Raw genomic sequence first — 16,260 nt, forward strand, 5'->3', positions numbered from 1 at the left:
AGAACAGCTCATTCTGACCCAGAACCAAATATAACTCGCATATATATCCACAGGTGGCTGTTTGAACTCTCTGACTTGGTTACTTATTAATATTTTGTTTTCCTTCAAGACACTGAGCAAGCACTGACTGTGCTACAAGCAGACGTTAAACTATTCAGCTGGCCTTGGCCGCCCCTTATTACTCTGTGCGAGTGCATTTTCACTGCCAAGATAGACTGATATGTCTGCTGAAACGGTCTGTTGGATTTTACTTCAGCCGCCTGTCGTCTAATGTTCAAACCTGCTTTTGAAAGGTCAATGAAGTCTTTGCGAAGTTGCCATCGGCTTTGTCATGTAGGTGCCGTTTTCTCTGTCATGTTCTCAGGGTCTTTCAGCGAGTGGTCCATGTATATTTGATCATGACTTTAAAACTGTATGCACAGACACTTACTCATGAGCAAGGTTGAGTCATGCCAGGCACAGCCACACACTTAGCCGTCATTCACCGACTGAAAAACATGAGCTCCTTAAAGGGACACATCTGACTTTTTCTGTGCTTCTGCTTCACAGGGTTTTTTAAGTAAGCGACTGAAAGGATCCATCAAAAGGACGAAGAGTCAAACAAAGCTGGACCGCAACACAAGTTTTAGACTCCCGTCGCTACGACCAACAGAAAACGACAGGTACAACTTACGCTTGATTGTTTCTCATGAATGTATTCATTCATGAACTTTGACTGAACCTCACTGAATTTCCTTCAGCATTTTTTTGTCTCTGCCCACAATTTAAGAGATAGATATGCGTTTATCTTTCAGATGATAAGTTCAAAGCCATTTTTATTTAATTTTACAGTGATCGAATAGATATGTTTGAATGGATTGACCTTTTATAGGTAAAGTAATAGTTATACTTTTTTTTTTTTCACTTTTCTTTTTATTATAAGCAGCTATTCACAAAAAGTTTTTGGGTGCTAGTATAACAAGGCCAAAAATTTTGCTTAAATTCTCGCTTGTCTTATAGAGAGCAGCTGGTTGGAAAATATGCTGTGCTGGGACCTGGCATAACATGAGATCTGTTTTAAAAGAAATTTTAAACCTTTCAGGCAGTCTGACAGCTCTCTGGCAGAACCGTCCCTAATGAAGCTACTGCATTAAAGCTGCAATTTAAACTGCACTTACGCTACCAGTCAAAAGTTTGGATTCATTTGACTTCATTTATGTTTGGCATGATCTTAAAAAACTTTTGTCTGCACTTTTTTTTTTACTGCCATCTAGTGGACTGCACTGGCTGTGTGACAAATGTTTTGGCTGCCTAGCAAAATCCAACTACACCCATTTAGACCCAAAAAATCCAACACAAAAAACCCACAATCAAAATTTACCATATTTTCTAACATAAAAAAGTCTTATTTTATTTTATTTTATTTTATTTTATTTTGTGAGCTGTTGTTGGACCGTTCCTACGTGCCGATGAAAATCTTTCTACTTTAATTGCCATCAGAAAGTTCCCATGTTTTCTGATGAAATGGAATATATATTTTCTTAAATGGACCCCCCCCCCAAAAAAAAATTCTCCATTGATCATGTTCCAGTGAAGTTCAGTTGTTTTTGGTATGCTTTGCTTTGCCTTTCTTTAGTTTGTTCCCCCCCAAAAAATGTTTGTTAGACCCAAAAACTGTTTTGTTCATTAATCACCAGTTAACAGTTCCTATTTGTTCTAAACAAAAACAACAACAATTTTTTTTTTTTTTTTTTTTTTTTTATCTGTCTTTTGGATAAATGGTTTTCTTCAGGTGTTATTGACCTCCTTGGTCCAACACTGTCCATCCAGATGATTTTGTATCACATGGACAGTGGCTCTTTGTTTTCTGTCATTTGATTTTCCAGATTTACTTAGATTTACTTCTTCGCAGTGCTGCAGTTGGGTGTGTAAGGAGGATTAATGGATATGCAGGGCTGTAAATAGCATTAGGGAAAGTCACTTTTGCTTTATTACCATACAGTCAGTGTGTCACAGGCCCGAGGGCTGAATTAGGGCTGGTTTCCTATGGTGACAAACCAGAAGTTGCATTTCCACCCTTTTTGTTTGTGTTAGTTGGAACATGATGGAGACTTTGGGCTCTGGCTGTGATGTGTCTGGTGTATCTGCTCTCTCTGTATACTCTAATGGCCACAGCTGCTGCGGTTAGACTACAGATGAGGAGGAGATGCGATTCTAATCACACTGATTTCTCATGCTGCTCCTTGTGGATTGAGTGCATCTGTTTGTGAGGAGCTCTTGCTCATAAAGTAATTCTGGGAAGGAGTGTGTGAGTGTTGTGGGGCATGTGATAGTGTGTCTGTTTCAGTGTGGCCAGGACAGAGGAACTGCATGTGACAGTTTGATTGAGATGAATTACAGCTGAACTCTCAGCAGACATCTGTCACTACGTTCACGCATGCGCTTACATGCACGTTTTTGGGTGCGTTTAAAGGGATAGTTCCCCTAAAAATAAAGTTATTATAATTTGAAAATGTATATGCAATACCATCCAATACCAATCAATTTGTCTCTATTCACACCAGTTCTTCATTTATTTTTAAAAAAAATAAAAACAAGGCAAAAATTTTTTTGTTAAAAAAAACATTTATTTTGTAAAATATTATTACTATTTAAAGTAACTGTTTTCTGTTTTAGTATATTTTATACAAAGAAAAAACCAATCCCTCACTGCTCTTGAACTGTAAAAAAGATAGAAAGACTATAGAGTTATTTAATTAGCATAATTTATTAAAGCTAATTAGCTCAAGAAACTTCTGTTCTTAATATCAATGGTAAAAACAGTCAGCGTTGATTAATATTTTTGTGTAATCTTTGATACATTTTTTAAGGATTCTTTGATGAATAGAAAGATTGAAATGGAAATCTTTTGGAACATTATAAATATATTTACAGTCACTACTAAATATAATGCATCCTTGTTTATTTAATAAATGTATTAAAAAAAAATATTGATGTTACTGATCCAATATTGGCATTATCTGCTTGTGTATGTACCACAAAAATAGCCTATAGAACTTTGCAGAAAATTCTAATTTGTTTTTCATGTCAGATCTGAGTTTTACATTTCATTTGCATTTCAAACTACAAAAACTCAATAGGTTCCCACATTTATTATCATCATGCCAAGAGCTAGCTTAAGCTAACTATACCCCTCTTCAGATAAGGCTACAGTTTTCTGCTTTCTTGGCTTTGCTGAATAGCTGGCTATGGGAAAACATTTGAACTCATAGCTGAAAAGAAACTGTAAATAGCACATTAGAGGCTTTGAAGTAATCGACCTTTGCTGTAGCAGAATCACCTCTCACTATGTGGTCTGAATGAAAATACTAGTCCTGTATTCATAGTGGACTTGGAAGCTTTGACCGTAAAGAGCTTGAATGTGGCACAGCAGTCCCAGCGGACTGATCAGATTTCTTGGATAATGGGGGAGAGCTGTGTCCGGATACCGGCTGACTGTGCACTGATCTGCTTAGCTGTCCAACTCAGCTCAAACAAAACAAAACCAGAAATTGAACCCACCACCAAAACACAACCCACCCTTCCTTCATCAGCATCACCATTCAAATTAAAACTACCACGCCCCTGTAAATGGAGCCGGAAAGAGATACCTTTAGGATAGAGGAGATGGATTGATGTATCTTGAACTTTACATTGTCATATGCAATTGCATAGGGTCTCACAAACCACAGGCAAGATTCAGAAGGTTCAGTAAATTTGCTGACAGGTTTAGCGAGTTCATCTGGTGAAAGATTAATTGTGATTCAATAACTTTTGTGTTTGAGCAGTTTTATTAAAAGAGCTAACTCATAGGATTTGTGTGTTCATGAATCACACTTCATTGGTTGTGCTGTGTTTGTTTTTTCATACGACCAGAGAAGACGTTGTCTTTTGTATCATTTCACGATATCTGGGCTGTATAAATGAATTATATTCAATTCTGACTGGAAGATCACATCTCAGGTAAAATATAGGGTAATGTGGACAGATAATGTATGTTTTGTGATAAATGATGGGTCCTGTGTTTGGGTTCTGTTGGGATGTGAGCCAGATGAGTGGCTGATCATTGTGGTAATCTGTTTTTTTATCTAAGTTTTTCTCATAATGAGAGTAACTGATGCCAGCATATTTTCTATTAGGCACTTATGCAAGGATAGTCCATGTTACTTGACCAACTCTCTGATTGTATGTGCAATGTCATTTGGTTCAACCTTATATTGGATCGCTGCATTTAATTTGAGAATGTATGTACAGAATGATGCGTCTGATGTGTGATAGAAGCAACAGTCACCAGTGTGTGCAGCAGCAACAACATCCTGCCCCGGGTAATGCCCGTTCAGTAAGGCATTTTTATTTATCTAAGGGGTGCTGTAGGCCTACTTGTAATAAAATGAAAAGTAAAATACACAAATAACATTAAGATACTTGTGTTTCTAAATAAATAAAGCAGTAATGGTCAAAATCATGAGTCTGTTTTGATTTAAAAGTCAGAAGCTATAGCTTACATTAATAAAAATCACAAACATGACACTTGTAAATTAAATTATTTAATATATACAGATTTATTCATTAATATGTAACTTTTTTTTTCAAATGGATTATAAAAACTTTTAGAGCTCTAAAAGATTTTTAGAATTTTTGCAGCTCTTTTGCTTTAGACCATCTATTAATGTTAAATCCACAAAGAAAATGTTAAGGTTTAAACTCCCATCTGTTAAAAATGTGAAAAATTACAAAAAGTTAAAAAGTAAAAAAATAATTTCTGCACAGGAGTTACTCTGTGTTGTTTCAAAACAAAAGAAAATGTATAACGGTTTAGCCAAAATGATTTGAAAAATATCAGCATATAGGATATTGTCAAAAATCTAATATTGTGCATCCATAGTTTTTGCAGTATTTTTGATCAAATAAATGCAGCCTTGTCGAGCATAAAAGACTTCCTTAAAAAACATGGTAGAACGGTAGTATGTACACTACCGGTCAAAAATTTGGGATCAGTAAGACTTGTAATGTTTTTTAAAGAAGTCTCTTATGCTTATCAAGGCTGCATTTATTTGATCAAAAATACAGAAAAATTATGCTTTACATCACAGAAATAAATTAAATTTTAATGTATATTAAAATAGAAAAAGGTTATTTTACATCATAATAATATTTCACAATATTAATTTTTTTCCCTTTATTTTTGATCAAATAAATGCAGCCTTGATAAGCATAAGAAACTCCTGTAAAAAACATTAAAAATGGTTCTGATCCCAAGCTTTTGACCGGTAGTGTATGTGTATGATATGACTGGATTTTCTCTTCTGGTCTCATCTTAAGGCTGAATTCTCATTGTAGGTGTGTGTGTGTGTGTGTGTGTGTGTGTGTGTGTGTGTGTGTGTGTGTGTGGAAGTGTTAAAGATGTTTGTGTAGTCAACTCATCCCTCGCTCCTCAGCTCCTCATAGAGCGGTCCCCATGGTAACGTTCTCATGGGGACTTTGCATTGGCCAGCCCTCTCTCTTGTTTGTCACATCAGCTTTCTGCATCCTTTTTAACCTCACCTGAGCTACGGTGAAGTACCTCTACACCTGCAGCAAAAAAAAAAAAAAAAAAAATGAAGTGAAAACTATTGGATAGGAGTCTTCGTTCCATTACAGCAATGCGTTAATATCCTGCTATGCTCTTGGGAGACTCCTTCAAGTGGATCTTTAGATGTTTTTCGTAGGTATAAACTCTCTTTCTGGAAGCAATGAGATTGTGGAATTTGTTTCTTGTCAGATTTTATAATAAATATTGCTTTGACTACGGTAAAGAAGTAGAAATTGATTATTGGGTGTGTTTATATAAAATGAAATGATTGTTTTTGTCTGAAACACTCACTCTCTTACGTTTGACTGCCTCCCTGTGGCTGTACTCTGGAATTTCTTTTTATTTTACTAAAAGGACCTCTCAAAGTTCATGGGAGATTATAATCAATCTCTCTGAGCTAAAACTATTTGTCACGGATCTTATCTGCATATCAAATCTGCTGTGGATAAGGACACAGTGTTCTGAAATATCTGAATCGGATTCATTATTATTAAATGATCTGGCTGAATCTTGAGTAATTGAGTGAAAGTTTCTGTTATTTCTCTGTGCTGTTGTAGGTCACGAGGCCTGACCAAATTGAAGGAGTCCTGTTCCCATGAGTCTTTGCTGAGTCCAGGCAGTGCTGTTGAAGCTCTTGATCTGAGTATGGAGGAAGACGTCTACATCAAACCTTTACACAGCAGCATTCTAGGACAAGACTTCTGCTTTGAGGTACAAATCATTATTACTTTGTCACTTTGGCTAAAAGTATCTGATTAATGAATAAATGTAAATGCAATCAAACTAAACCAAAGGATAACAAGACACCATCAGTAAACCACGGCACAACCACAGAATATTTTGGAAGGGTTCGCTTCTTCATAACATATGGGTTAAATGAATGATTTACTTTATGAATGAAGTCCCTCTCCTCATGTAGGTGGCATACTTGGGTGGAAGTAAGTGCTTCAGCTGCTCCTCTGCTGCTGAACGGGACAAATGGATGGAGAACCTCAAGAGAACTGTGCAGCCTAATAAGGTGACCACCAGATGCTTTTTTTGTTGTTGTTTCGTTTAATCAATACAAAAGCATGCATGCTTGTTTTATACTTACTGTGGGTTCAATCACCAGGACAACTGCAGACGGGCGGAAAACATCCTCCGTCTGTGGATCATCGAAGCCAAAGATCTGCCACCGAAAAAGAAGTATTTCTGTGAGCTGTGTCTGGATGACGTACTGTACGCCCGCACCACCAGCAAAACCCGCTCTGACTGCCTGTTCTGGGGGGAACACTTTGAGTTCTCCGGTGTGCCGGCCATTAAGAGCATCACCGTACACATCTACCGTGATGCTGACAAGAAAAAAAAGAAGGACAAAAACAACTATGTGGGTCTGGTGAACATACCAGTGCAAGGAGTGATGGGAAGGCAGTTTGTGGAGAAATGGTATCCGGTCAGCACTCCCACCCCCAGCAAATCCAAAGGTGGAGGCCCCTCCATCCGCATCAAATCTCGCTTCCAGACTGTCTCCATCCTGCCCATGGAGCAGTATAAGGAGTTTGCCGAATTTGTGACCAATAACTATACCATGTTGTGCTCTGTGTTGGAGCCCGTCATCAGCGTGAAGAACAAAGAGGAGATGGCCAGCGCTCTTGTGCACATACTGCAGAGCACGGGACGAGCGAAGGTACGATGCCACTTAAGTTCTCATTTACTTAAATACACCATAAATCACTTGTTTATGACTAAAACCTGCCTTTTTTAGGACTTCCTAACAGATCTGGTGATGTCTGAGGTGGATCGCTGCGCTGATCATGACGTGCTGATCTTTAGGGAGAACACGCTAGCCACCAAAGCCATTGAAGAATACCTCAAATTAGTGGGACAGAAGTACCTACATGATGCACTAGGTAAATGAAACATTTGTTTTGGTGTATTAAGAGAGGGAGGAGAAAAGTTTGCTCATCAAAGCTTGTGAAACAAGAAGACCCTTTCCTATATGTTTGTGTTTGCTTTGTAGGAGAGTTTATTAAAGCCCTTTATGAGTCGGATGAAAATTGTGAAGTAGACCCATCGAAGTGCTCCAACACTGAGCTTCCAGAGCACCAGAGTAACCTGAAAATGTGCTGTGAGCTGGCCCTCTGCAAGATCATCAACTCTTATTGGTAACTTTTTCAATTCCTAAAACTTGACATCATTTATGTAAAGCATTAAATTCAATAGTAGCTAAGAAGAAACTTGAATAACAACAATGAATATGTTCGTTTATGCAGTTCACAATGTTTCTACTGGTAACTACAAATACAGCTACATTGCTCTTATTTGTAGTTTGTTCGTATGCTTATGTTTGCAATCACATTAGTTCCATCCTAACCCGCTGCTGTGCTCTTGTCAGTGTGTTTCCACGGGAACTGAAGGAGGTGTTTGCATCATGGAAGCAGCAGTGTCATGCTCGAGGGAAGCAGGACATCAGTCAGCGTCTGATTAGCGCATCGCTCTTCCTGCGTTTCTTGTGTCCAGCCATCATGTCCCCTTCGCTCTTCAATCTCATGCAGGAATACCCAGACGACCGTACCTCTCGAACACTTACCCTCATTGCCAAAGTCATCCAGAATCTCGCTAACTTTGCCAAGTATGTCAGGAACACTCTTCATACAGTACTCAATGTTTACTTCATGAAATTCTAATTATTAAATAGTTTCAGGATTTTGTGAATAAGGGAATTAGAGACAAAATGATGGAAATCAGGTTAACTGTTTACATGACACTAACATAATTCTCATTTAATGTTATATGTTAATATTATAATATTCTTGTGTGTGTAAATGCAGTCATTGTGAAATGCTTTCAGTACTTTTGAATTTCTTATGCATTTCTTGTTCTCTGTTACATCAGATTCGGAAACAAAGAGGAGTACATGGCCTTCATGAATGACTTCCTGGAGCACGAGTGGGCTGGTATGACTCGATTTCTGATTGAGATCTCGAATCTTGAGACCATCTCCAACACCCCGGGCTTTGAGGGCTACATCGACCTGGGCCGTGAGCTGTCGGTGCTACACTCACTACTGTGGGAGGTGGTGTCTCAGCTGGACAAGGTACTGAAATCCCTCCAAACCATTAGACTGCAACAATACCTCTTACAATGAAATCTGCCGTAGGCTTAAGTCTGGTTTTACAGAGATTTACAACAGCTGAACATAAGTTTGTTCAAGAGGCGTGACAGTGGGGGGGTAAAAACGCACCTGCCTACCAGAGATGTTATGTAAACCTCTTGCACTCAGTAATTTTTTTCATTAAAAAGTTTTAGACATAGAAATAAATAGGACTTACACAACATAAACAAATGCAACATGAATGGTACTCAACAAAAAATGTGCAAAGTGCTTATTTAATTATAAACTAAGAGTGCCCACGTCTCAAAATCAGGAAGCACGTTTCATACCTCAGAGGTATTGCAGCAAATGTCTTATGTTGAGCTGTGTGCTTCGTGTCAGTAATGCTTTATCCCTACTAAACGTTATAAGGTTCTAGCTGATTTTAAATGTTATCACCAACCTGATATCGCAGTATATTGAAAGGCTGTGTATGACCAAAAAAAAAGCTTTGCACTTGTTTGCAGTGTTAATGTCATAACTCATTGTCTAGGTTAAGTTAGCCTCAAGGTTAATGCCCCTGTTTAAACTGGAACAATGTGTTTAATGGCATTGGACACAGTGCATACACGCATCCCCACGCGTCCTTCCCCTAACTCTTGCTGACCTGTTGCGTCTGGAGCATGGTTTTGTTTTGACTGCAATTAAAACCTCCCTGCACAATATTTTTGTTTCTTGCCATGAGTTAATTCATCGCAACCTTTCTTTTATCTTATCTCAGACATAACCTTCTGTTGTTGTTTGATGCATGGCCTGCATTTGACCATTTTTACCTCGTTTGTTTCCGTTTGTTGTTTTTGAAATGGCTTTTGTCATTTTTGTAGAAGCATGTGTTTGTTTGTTTTTTCTTTAATTTATCCCTAATTTGACTTTTTTTCCTTTTGTTTTGTCCTCTGTTTACCCATGCCACTATCCATTCCACCCTTTCCTGTCCGACACACTGTGTCTCCATGGTTACGCTGTTCTACCACCAATGCATTATGGTGCCTACTATCTCGACCAACAAAAAAAAAACTCCTGCCAACCCACCAATCTGCCATCTGCACCCTCATACTCTCGGGCTCCATGTGGTTGCCCTCTGTGGTCCATAATGTGGTTACCATGGTAACGCACCAACCCAGGGTGACAATTCCTTCCTGCAGGCGACGGTGGCCAAACTGGGGCCCCTGCCACGTATACTTGGCGATATCACCCGCTCGCTGTCCAGCCCCACCCCCATCCAGCAGCAGCTCAGGCGCTTCCAGGACCATAGCTCCGCTCATGACATCAGTGGAAGTGTGTCCTCAGGACTGCAGAGAATATTCGAAGACCCAGCAGACAGGTAGGACATTGTTGGATTTCATAAATTTCTCTACTCTGTCTATGACTCTTGTGCTATATTCTAAATCATCTAAAGCCATTCACTCGGATGTATATTACAGTTCAGAGGAAAAGATCTGTCCTCACTTCCGTTTCATCACAAATTTTAAAAGGCTTTAGAACAGATGGCTGGCAAGCCTACTTAGATTTCTCTAAGAAGGCCAATTTGTATCGGACAAGGAAAGACCACAATGCATTGTAAAACCAAAGTATGAATGAACATTACATTAGCACAAGTAACTTTACAAAACCGCAGAGACTTGGACCATTAAATCGGACCATTAAAATAAAATGTGCAATATTATGAATGCATGATCCTCATATATTCATTCTTGTGTATTTTGTTCTTCAGTGAAATGAGGAGCATCAAATCTCCTGTCCAGGAGCACATGGAGGCCTTAGTCCGAGGGAAGCATCCTTTATTGGGTCAGCAGTCCTCCACTCACAGCATGAGCTTCTCTGAAAAAGAGGAGCGAGACAGTCCACTCCCGAATGGACGCAGTATATCTCTAATGGACCTCCAGGACTCTTACTTGGCACAGGGGCATCCAGGTCCTAACTCTCTCAATGAAGCCCCACCTAGATTAGGCCGAGTGGGCTCTCAGGCCTCCATCGGCCCTGTCCCCCCTCCACACATCCACCAGCCCCCCGTCCATCTGAAAGTTCCCCAGCTAAGGGACAATTTGCCCCAGAGTGCCCCACAGGTACGGCGCCCTATACACCCCTCCCTCAGCCAGCAGCGTAGCCTGCAACCGCTGTCTTTCCAAAATCCCGTTTACCACCTCAGCAACCTGCACGCACAATCCACACACTCAACCCAATCCACGCACTCTGCCCAGTCCCTGCAGCCAGACTCCAGCTCAGAGAACCTAAGCACAGGCAGCTCTCGGAGCGCCAGTCCAAGTGCGTCGGTTGGCCGGGGAGCTACTCCCAGAGCACGGATGCCCTCCACCAGCAGCGTGGAGGAAGAACTCACCCGCAAAAGCATCCAGGGCCAGGAGACGCCTCCTCCCTCGGCACGCTGGCACCCTCCCCTTGCAGACCAGCACTCGGGAGTCCAGGTTGTGGCGGTACCGAGGCAGAGCACCGCAGGTACGGCGCATATCGTGAAGGTGGAGCAACAGTGTCGAGGAGTGGGGCTGGTGGCAGGAAACGCAGGGTCCCGAACCCCAAGGTCGCTTCCTCACAGCACTTCCCTGCGTAGCAGCAGCAGCGTCAACACTGAACCCATGCAGCAGAGTGGCGAGAGATCCAGACAGCAGTCCGCGTGTTCCAGAGACGGTTCGGTTCCAGGAGGACGAGGCACCAAACAGGTAAAGACTGAGATGAGAAAAGAGAGTTTGCTTTATCCAGAAATGTTTGAACACAAATAATGCTTTCTTTGCATGTGTCTGTAAGTACAGTCCCCTGTAGAGTCAGTCACCATGTCCCCAGTGGAGCGGACGGCAGCATGGGTCCTGAATAACGGCCAGTATGAAGATGAGGAAGAGGAAGGACTGAGCAAAGATGATGCCAAACATGTAGAGAAGGTACAAAAAGCAATAAGGAGAAATTGCTACAAATATGCATTAGAGTTAGGTTTTAAGAGACTCTGCTCTTCTTCTCGGAAGTACGAACAGGAAATCGCGAAGCTGAAGGAGCGTCTGCGGGCATCTAGTCGGCGACTGGAGGAATATGAGAGGCGGCTGCTGGCACAGGAACAGCAGATGCAGAAACTGCTCTTGGAATACAAGGCTCGATTGGAGGACAGCGAAGACCGTCTGCGCAGACAACAGGAGGAGAAAGACAGCCAGATGAAGAGTATTATCTGCAGGTGAGTGTATGAACCGGCAGACTATGACCAAATTTTTCTTAAAGTACTGATGTGTTAAAATCTGTACCTTTAATTTGTCTGGTTCTTATATACAACATATAAACAAAAGTATCCAAATTAAAAACCGGCAATGCCAAAATGATTTGTAATTGTAAAATAGGTTTTTATGTCATTTGTGGCTCATAGGCTGATGGCCGTGGAGGAAGAACTGAAGAGAGACCATGCAGAGATGCAGGCGGTCATAGATGCCAAACAGAAGATAATCGACGCACAGGTACTGCAGATTACCATATTAATCCGCATGATAAATGCAAGAGAACTTTAGTGATAGTTTGGAGATCATCTTAGTCTACTGTCTGGTTGTGAGGTGCTGGCCTGTCTGTGCTGCACAGTGGTATGCTCTGAACTCCCTGCTAAACCTCAAATGGTATTAAAGCAAACAGGCTGCTGACTGGCTCATTGTTACTGTGTCCTACTGAATTCCAGGTCGCTAATGGAACTGAGGTAATACCAGCAGGCAAGTACAAGCAGAGCAGCTAGGCTTATGTAAGCGCACCCCGATCCAACACCCATGCCTGGCCTGAACCTTTGCAACACTCAGTCCTCTAAGCCATTTTGTTTCTCTCCACTGCAGACGATATAATAAAACAAGGGTTAAAGGTGAAGTGTTTAATTTTTCAATGTTAAAAGACGCTCTGTCCAAATTTAATGCATAAAGACGATGATAACGAAAATGTAACACAAAGAAAAATGTGTAATAAGTACAAAAAACAAATGTGATATAGGATGCAAAATGTAAGCTAACCACAAAAAAAAGCATAGAAATAGAAATATTTAATTTGAACAAATTATAGCTTTGATTATATTATTGATTATTGACATTTTGTATTAAATTTGAATGTCATTTATGTAATTCATGTTTAATTAATTATTAGATATTTAAAAGGACTGTCCACCCAAAAATTAAAACTGTCATAATTATTTACTCTTATGTTGTTCCAAACCTTTTATGCATTTCTTTTATCTGAGGAAAACAAAAGAAGATATTTTGAAGAATATTGTTAACCAAATGTTTCAATTCCCATTGACTTCCATTGTTTTTGTCTTGTGTGGTTACCAGCATTCTTCAAAATACCTTTTTTTAAGTTCCACAGAATAAGAAACTCATACAATTTTGAATTTTGAAACGACACGAGGGTGAGTAAATGATGACAGAATTTTCATTGTTGGGTAGACTTTCCCTTTAATTAATAATGTTTTAATTTATATTACATTCAATTCTTAATCAGGAACTGAAAAGTACTTGAAACTCTTCATGACAACAACATTAGTGGTGTAGAAATTGCACACTTTACCTTTAAACTAGATACTTGAATATGAATACATACTCAAACTTAACATTCCCAGCCTTTACCTTCATTTCTCATTTCCCCTTTTTTTTTTATTCTCCTCGGGGTTGTTGAACGCTCATGCTTTTACCCACATTTCAAAGTTGTCAAAGCATCTCCCTGATGTTTAGTGTGATGCTATTAAGGAATGTGTGTTAATAGGGATCTCTCGTAGCAGATTTAGTACCTGCTATCTGTGAGCTTTAGATTTGGCTGCAATTTTGTTTATTTTCCCTCCTTTTTTTTGCCTAGTCACTTCTTGATTGCCCATGCTGCCACACTCCCAGCACTGTAGTCGGTGTGTGCACTCCACAAATTACTCCTGCCCTCTGCAGATAATTATTTAATAGTATAACAATGGTTTATCTTTTACTTATGTGGTTTTTGTCTGCATCTGTTGCTTATACAGAATTTGAGTTGTCCTATTTTTTGCTGTCCTTACAAACTTGCTCTTTTGCTTGTGTCTGCTTTTGAAGACAGATTCTTGTAGCACATGTGATTGTTCACTTGCTTGACCTCTCAAATTATTAATAGGCCCTATTCACATTAACTATTATTTTATATATTTAAAATTGTCTTTATTTTGAAATGAAGATAGTTCATTTGGTTATACTTTGTTGAAAAATATACATGATAAAAAAAATACTTATTATTATTATTTAATTAATTATTTACCTTTTTCCCCCTTTTTTGGCTAATATTTAGTTTTGGGCAATATCATTTGTTTACTATATTATTTTATTTGTAATGAATCTTTTTAAATGAATATTCATGGTTTCATGTAATTTCAAGTAATTTATATATAGAATATATACTAGAAATAGAATATATAAAAGTTTGGTAGAATATAATGCATAATAAGTCAATTCACCTGAAAAAGCAATCCTAGCTTTAATAATAAAAAATGTATAATACGAAGAAATAATACTAATATGTATACAATACAATAATAAATTAACATTCATATATATATATATATATATATATATATATATATATATATATATATATATATATATATATATATATATAATCGTATAATATATTTTTGTATACACACGTTTTGTATACACACATGTATTACACATAACATTTCTTTTTTATTATATGATATTTGTGTATATATACACACACACACACAAATATCACGTAATTCACACACATTCTGTTTCTGCTGCTAAATTGATGAGCAGTAATATTATATGTATATATGCAATATTTAACCTTGAATATTCCTTTAATTTATGTTAAAAAATTAAGATATCTTAAATTAGATTTTAATGTGCTTCTTGCTCTCTCTTGCAGGAGAAGAGGATCAGCTCCCTAGATGCAGCTAACTCTCGGCTGATGAGTGCCCTCACTCAGGTGAAAGAGCGATACAGCATGCACAACCTCCGCAACGGCCTGTCGCCCACCAACCCCACCAAGCTCTCCATCACTGAGAACGGAGAGTTCAAGAACAGCAGCTGCTGATTGGTGCTCATGGACTTGATGAGCCGTGCCGATTGGTGCTCCAAGACTGATCACCAGCACTGATTGGTCGAGTTCAACACGGACAGAGTACCTAGACTACATACCTAAACGTACTGACTACTGTATACATGCGATTGCAAGGAATGTCTGGTTATTAATGTGTATAAATGTTACCTAATATTGGTTCTGTACAGAAATGTTACTGCAGAGGAGTGTTTTGAAATTGCGTGGGAGAGTAATGCGTAGCATCGGTTCTGAGTCAACGAGTTTGTGTTTTTTTAAAATACTGATTTACGCATAAATGCAGATTTAAGATTGCAAAAAGATTTTTAATTATTGCCTAAGATATATGAAGGAGATGTACATATCTTAAAATAAAATTGTTTTAAAAGAAAATATGAAGAAAAGCACATAGGTATCGGCCGTAGTTGTAAATGTCCTTAAGTTGCAGAATCTGACAGGCAGAAATAGATGAAAGGCAATTTTATGCACTCAGTTTTCTAACACAAATTTTCTATATATTTTTTTTTATTATTATTATTATAATTTTGTTATCATCTTGCAAAAGGTCATGACTGATTTTAGGTGACTAAAAGGACACAGTTAAGCCAGCCACAGTTCAATTGCAACAAATCTAGAACATGATATTCAATAAATTGAAATGCATGTTCATTAATACTAATAAAAAAATATGACTGAAGCAGTGCGTTTAATAATTTAAAATACTGAAGTGAATTAACAAACTGAATTAATTTATCTGATTTTTTTGTCAGATATGTAGGTTATTTTAATGCCACTCGACCTCACCTAACTTAACATTATTTCTTTTTCTTTTTTTCTTTTTTTTTGCCCTTTATCTGTTTTATGTATGTGACCAGAGTATTGTGAATCCAACAATCTACAGTCTCACTGCCCTCTTTCTGATCCTGTTATTGTTTGTCAGCTGCTTTTATTGAAAGTCATTGTTTTTCCACTTTCTTCTCACTTTGTCCATATGAGCATCAATGCCTTTAACCTTTTGTGGCACAGAACTACTCAATGTTTGCTGTTCTCGTAGCGATATATTTGCTGGTCAGTCTCAAAGTTGAAAGCTGAGCACTGAATAAAGTTGGATTGTGGCCTCATTGATCCGGTTGTCTGTGTGTGACCTGAAACTGATTCATAATTTCTGATTCCATTTATTTTGCTGTTATTGCACATTACCAAAAGAATTATATTAAAGATTATATTGTATTCATTATTATATTGTTTTATATTACATTATTTTAATAGTTTTATACAGCAGAGATGCATTTTGGTCAGAAGTGACAGTAAAGACATTTATAATGGTTCAAAATACTTATTACAAATAAATGCTGTTCTTTTGAATTTTCTGTTTATAAAAGAATGCTGAACAATCCACAAAAATATTAAGCAACTGTTTCAATACTGAAAATATTAAATGTTTCTTAGGCACCAAATCAATAACAGAATAATTTCTGATGCATTATATGAAAACGTAGCT

General features: G+C 38.3%; 1 protein-coding gene across 7 annotated transcripts in view; it reads left to right on the top strand.

Annotated features, from left to right (window-relative positions):
- Positions 1–15,884, top strand: part of LOC109059013 (ras GTPase-activating protein nGAP-like) — a 67,885-nt gene extending 52,001 nt beyond the window's left edge. For 4 of the 7 annotated variants that reach the window (XM_042776088.1, XM_042776068.1, XM_042776103.1 and 1 more), the window contains 14 exons: positions 550–662; positions 6,148–6,301; positions 6,510–6,608; positions 6,702–7,256; positions 7,335–7,479; positions 7,590–7,734; positions 7,965–8,201; positions 8,465–8,666; positions 9,845–10,044; positions 10,435–11,395; positions 11,480–11,611; positions 11,693–11,895; positions 12,082–12,169; positions 14,589–15,884. In XM_042776088.1, coding sequence (XP_042632022.1) covers positions 550–662; positions 6,148–6,301; positions 6,510–6,608; positions 6,702–7,256; positions 7,335–7,479; positions 7,590–7,734; positions 7,965–8,201; positions 8,465–8,666; positions 9,845–10,044; positions 10,435–11,395; positions 11,480–11,611; positions 11,693–11,895; positions 12,082–12,169; positions 14,589–14,756 — 3,402 coding nt within the window. In that variant the 3' untranslated portion in view covers positions 14,757–15,884. Of the gene's footprint in view, positions 1–99; positions 334–549; positions 663–6,147; positions 6,302–6,509; positions 6,609–6,701; positions 7,257–7,334; positions 7,480–7,589; positions 7,735–7,964; positions 8,202–8,464; positions 8,667–9,844; positions 10,045–10,434; positions 11,396–11,479; positions 11,612–11,692; positions 11,896–12,081; positions 12,170–12,381; positions 12,720–14,588 lie in introns of those variants that run through there. The other 3 variants (XM_042776112.1, XM_042776084.1, XM_042776077.1) reach the window with 3 other exon arrangements.
- Positions 15,885–16,260: the final 376 nt, after the last annotated feature.

This window comes from Cyprinus carpio, chromosome A2 (genome assembly GCF_018340385.1).
Source record: "Cyprinus carpio isolate SPL01 chromosome A2, ASM1834038v1, whole genome shotgun sequence".
Taxonomy (NCBI): Eukaryota; Metazoa; Chordata; class Actinopteri; order Cypriniformes; family Cyprinidae; genus Cyprinus; species Cyprinus carpio.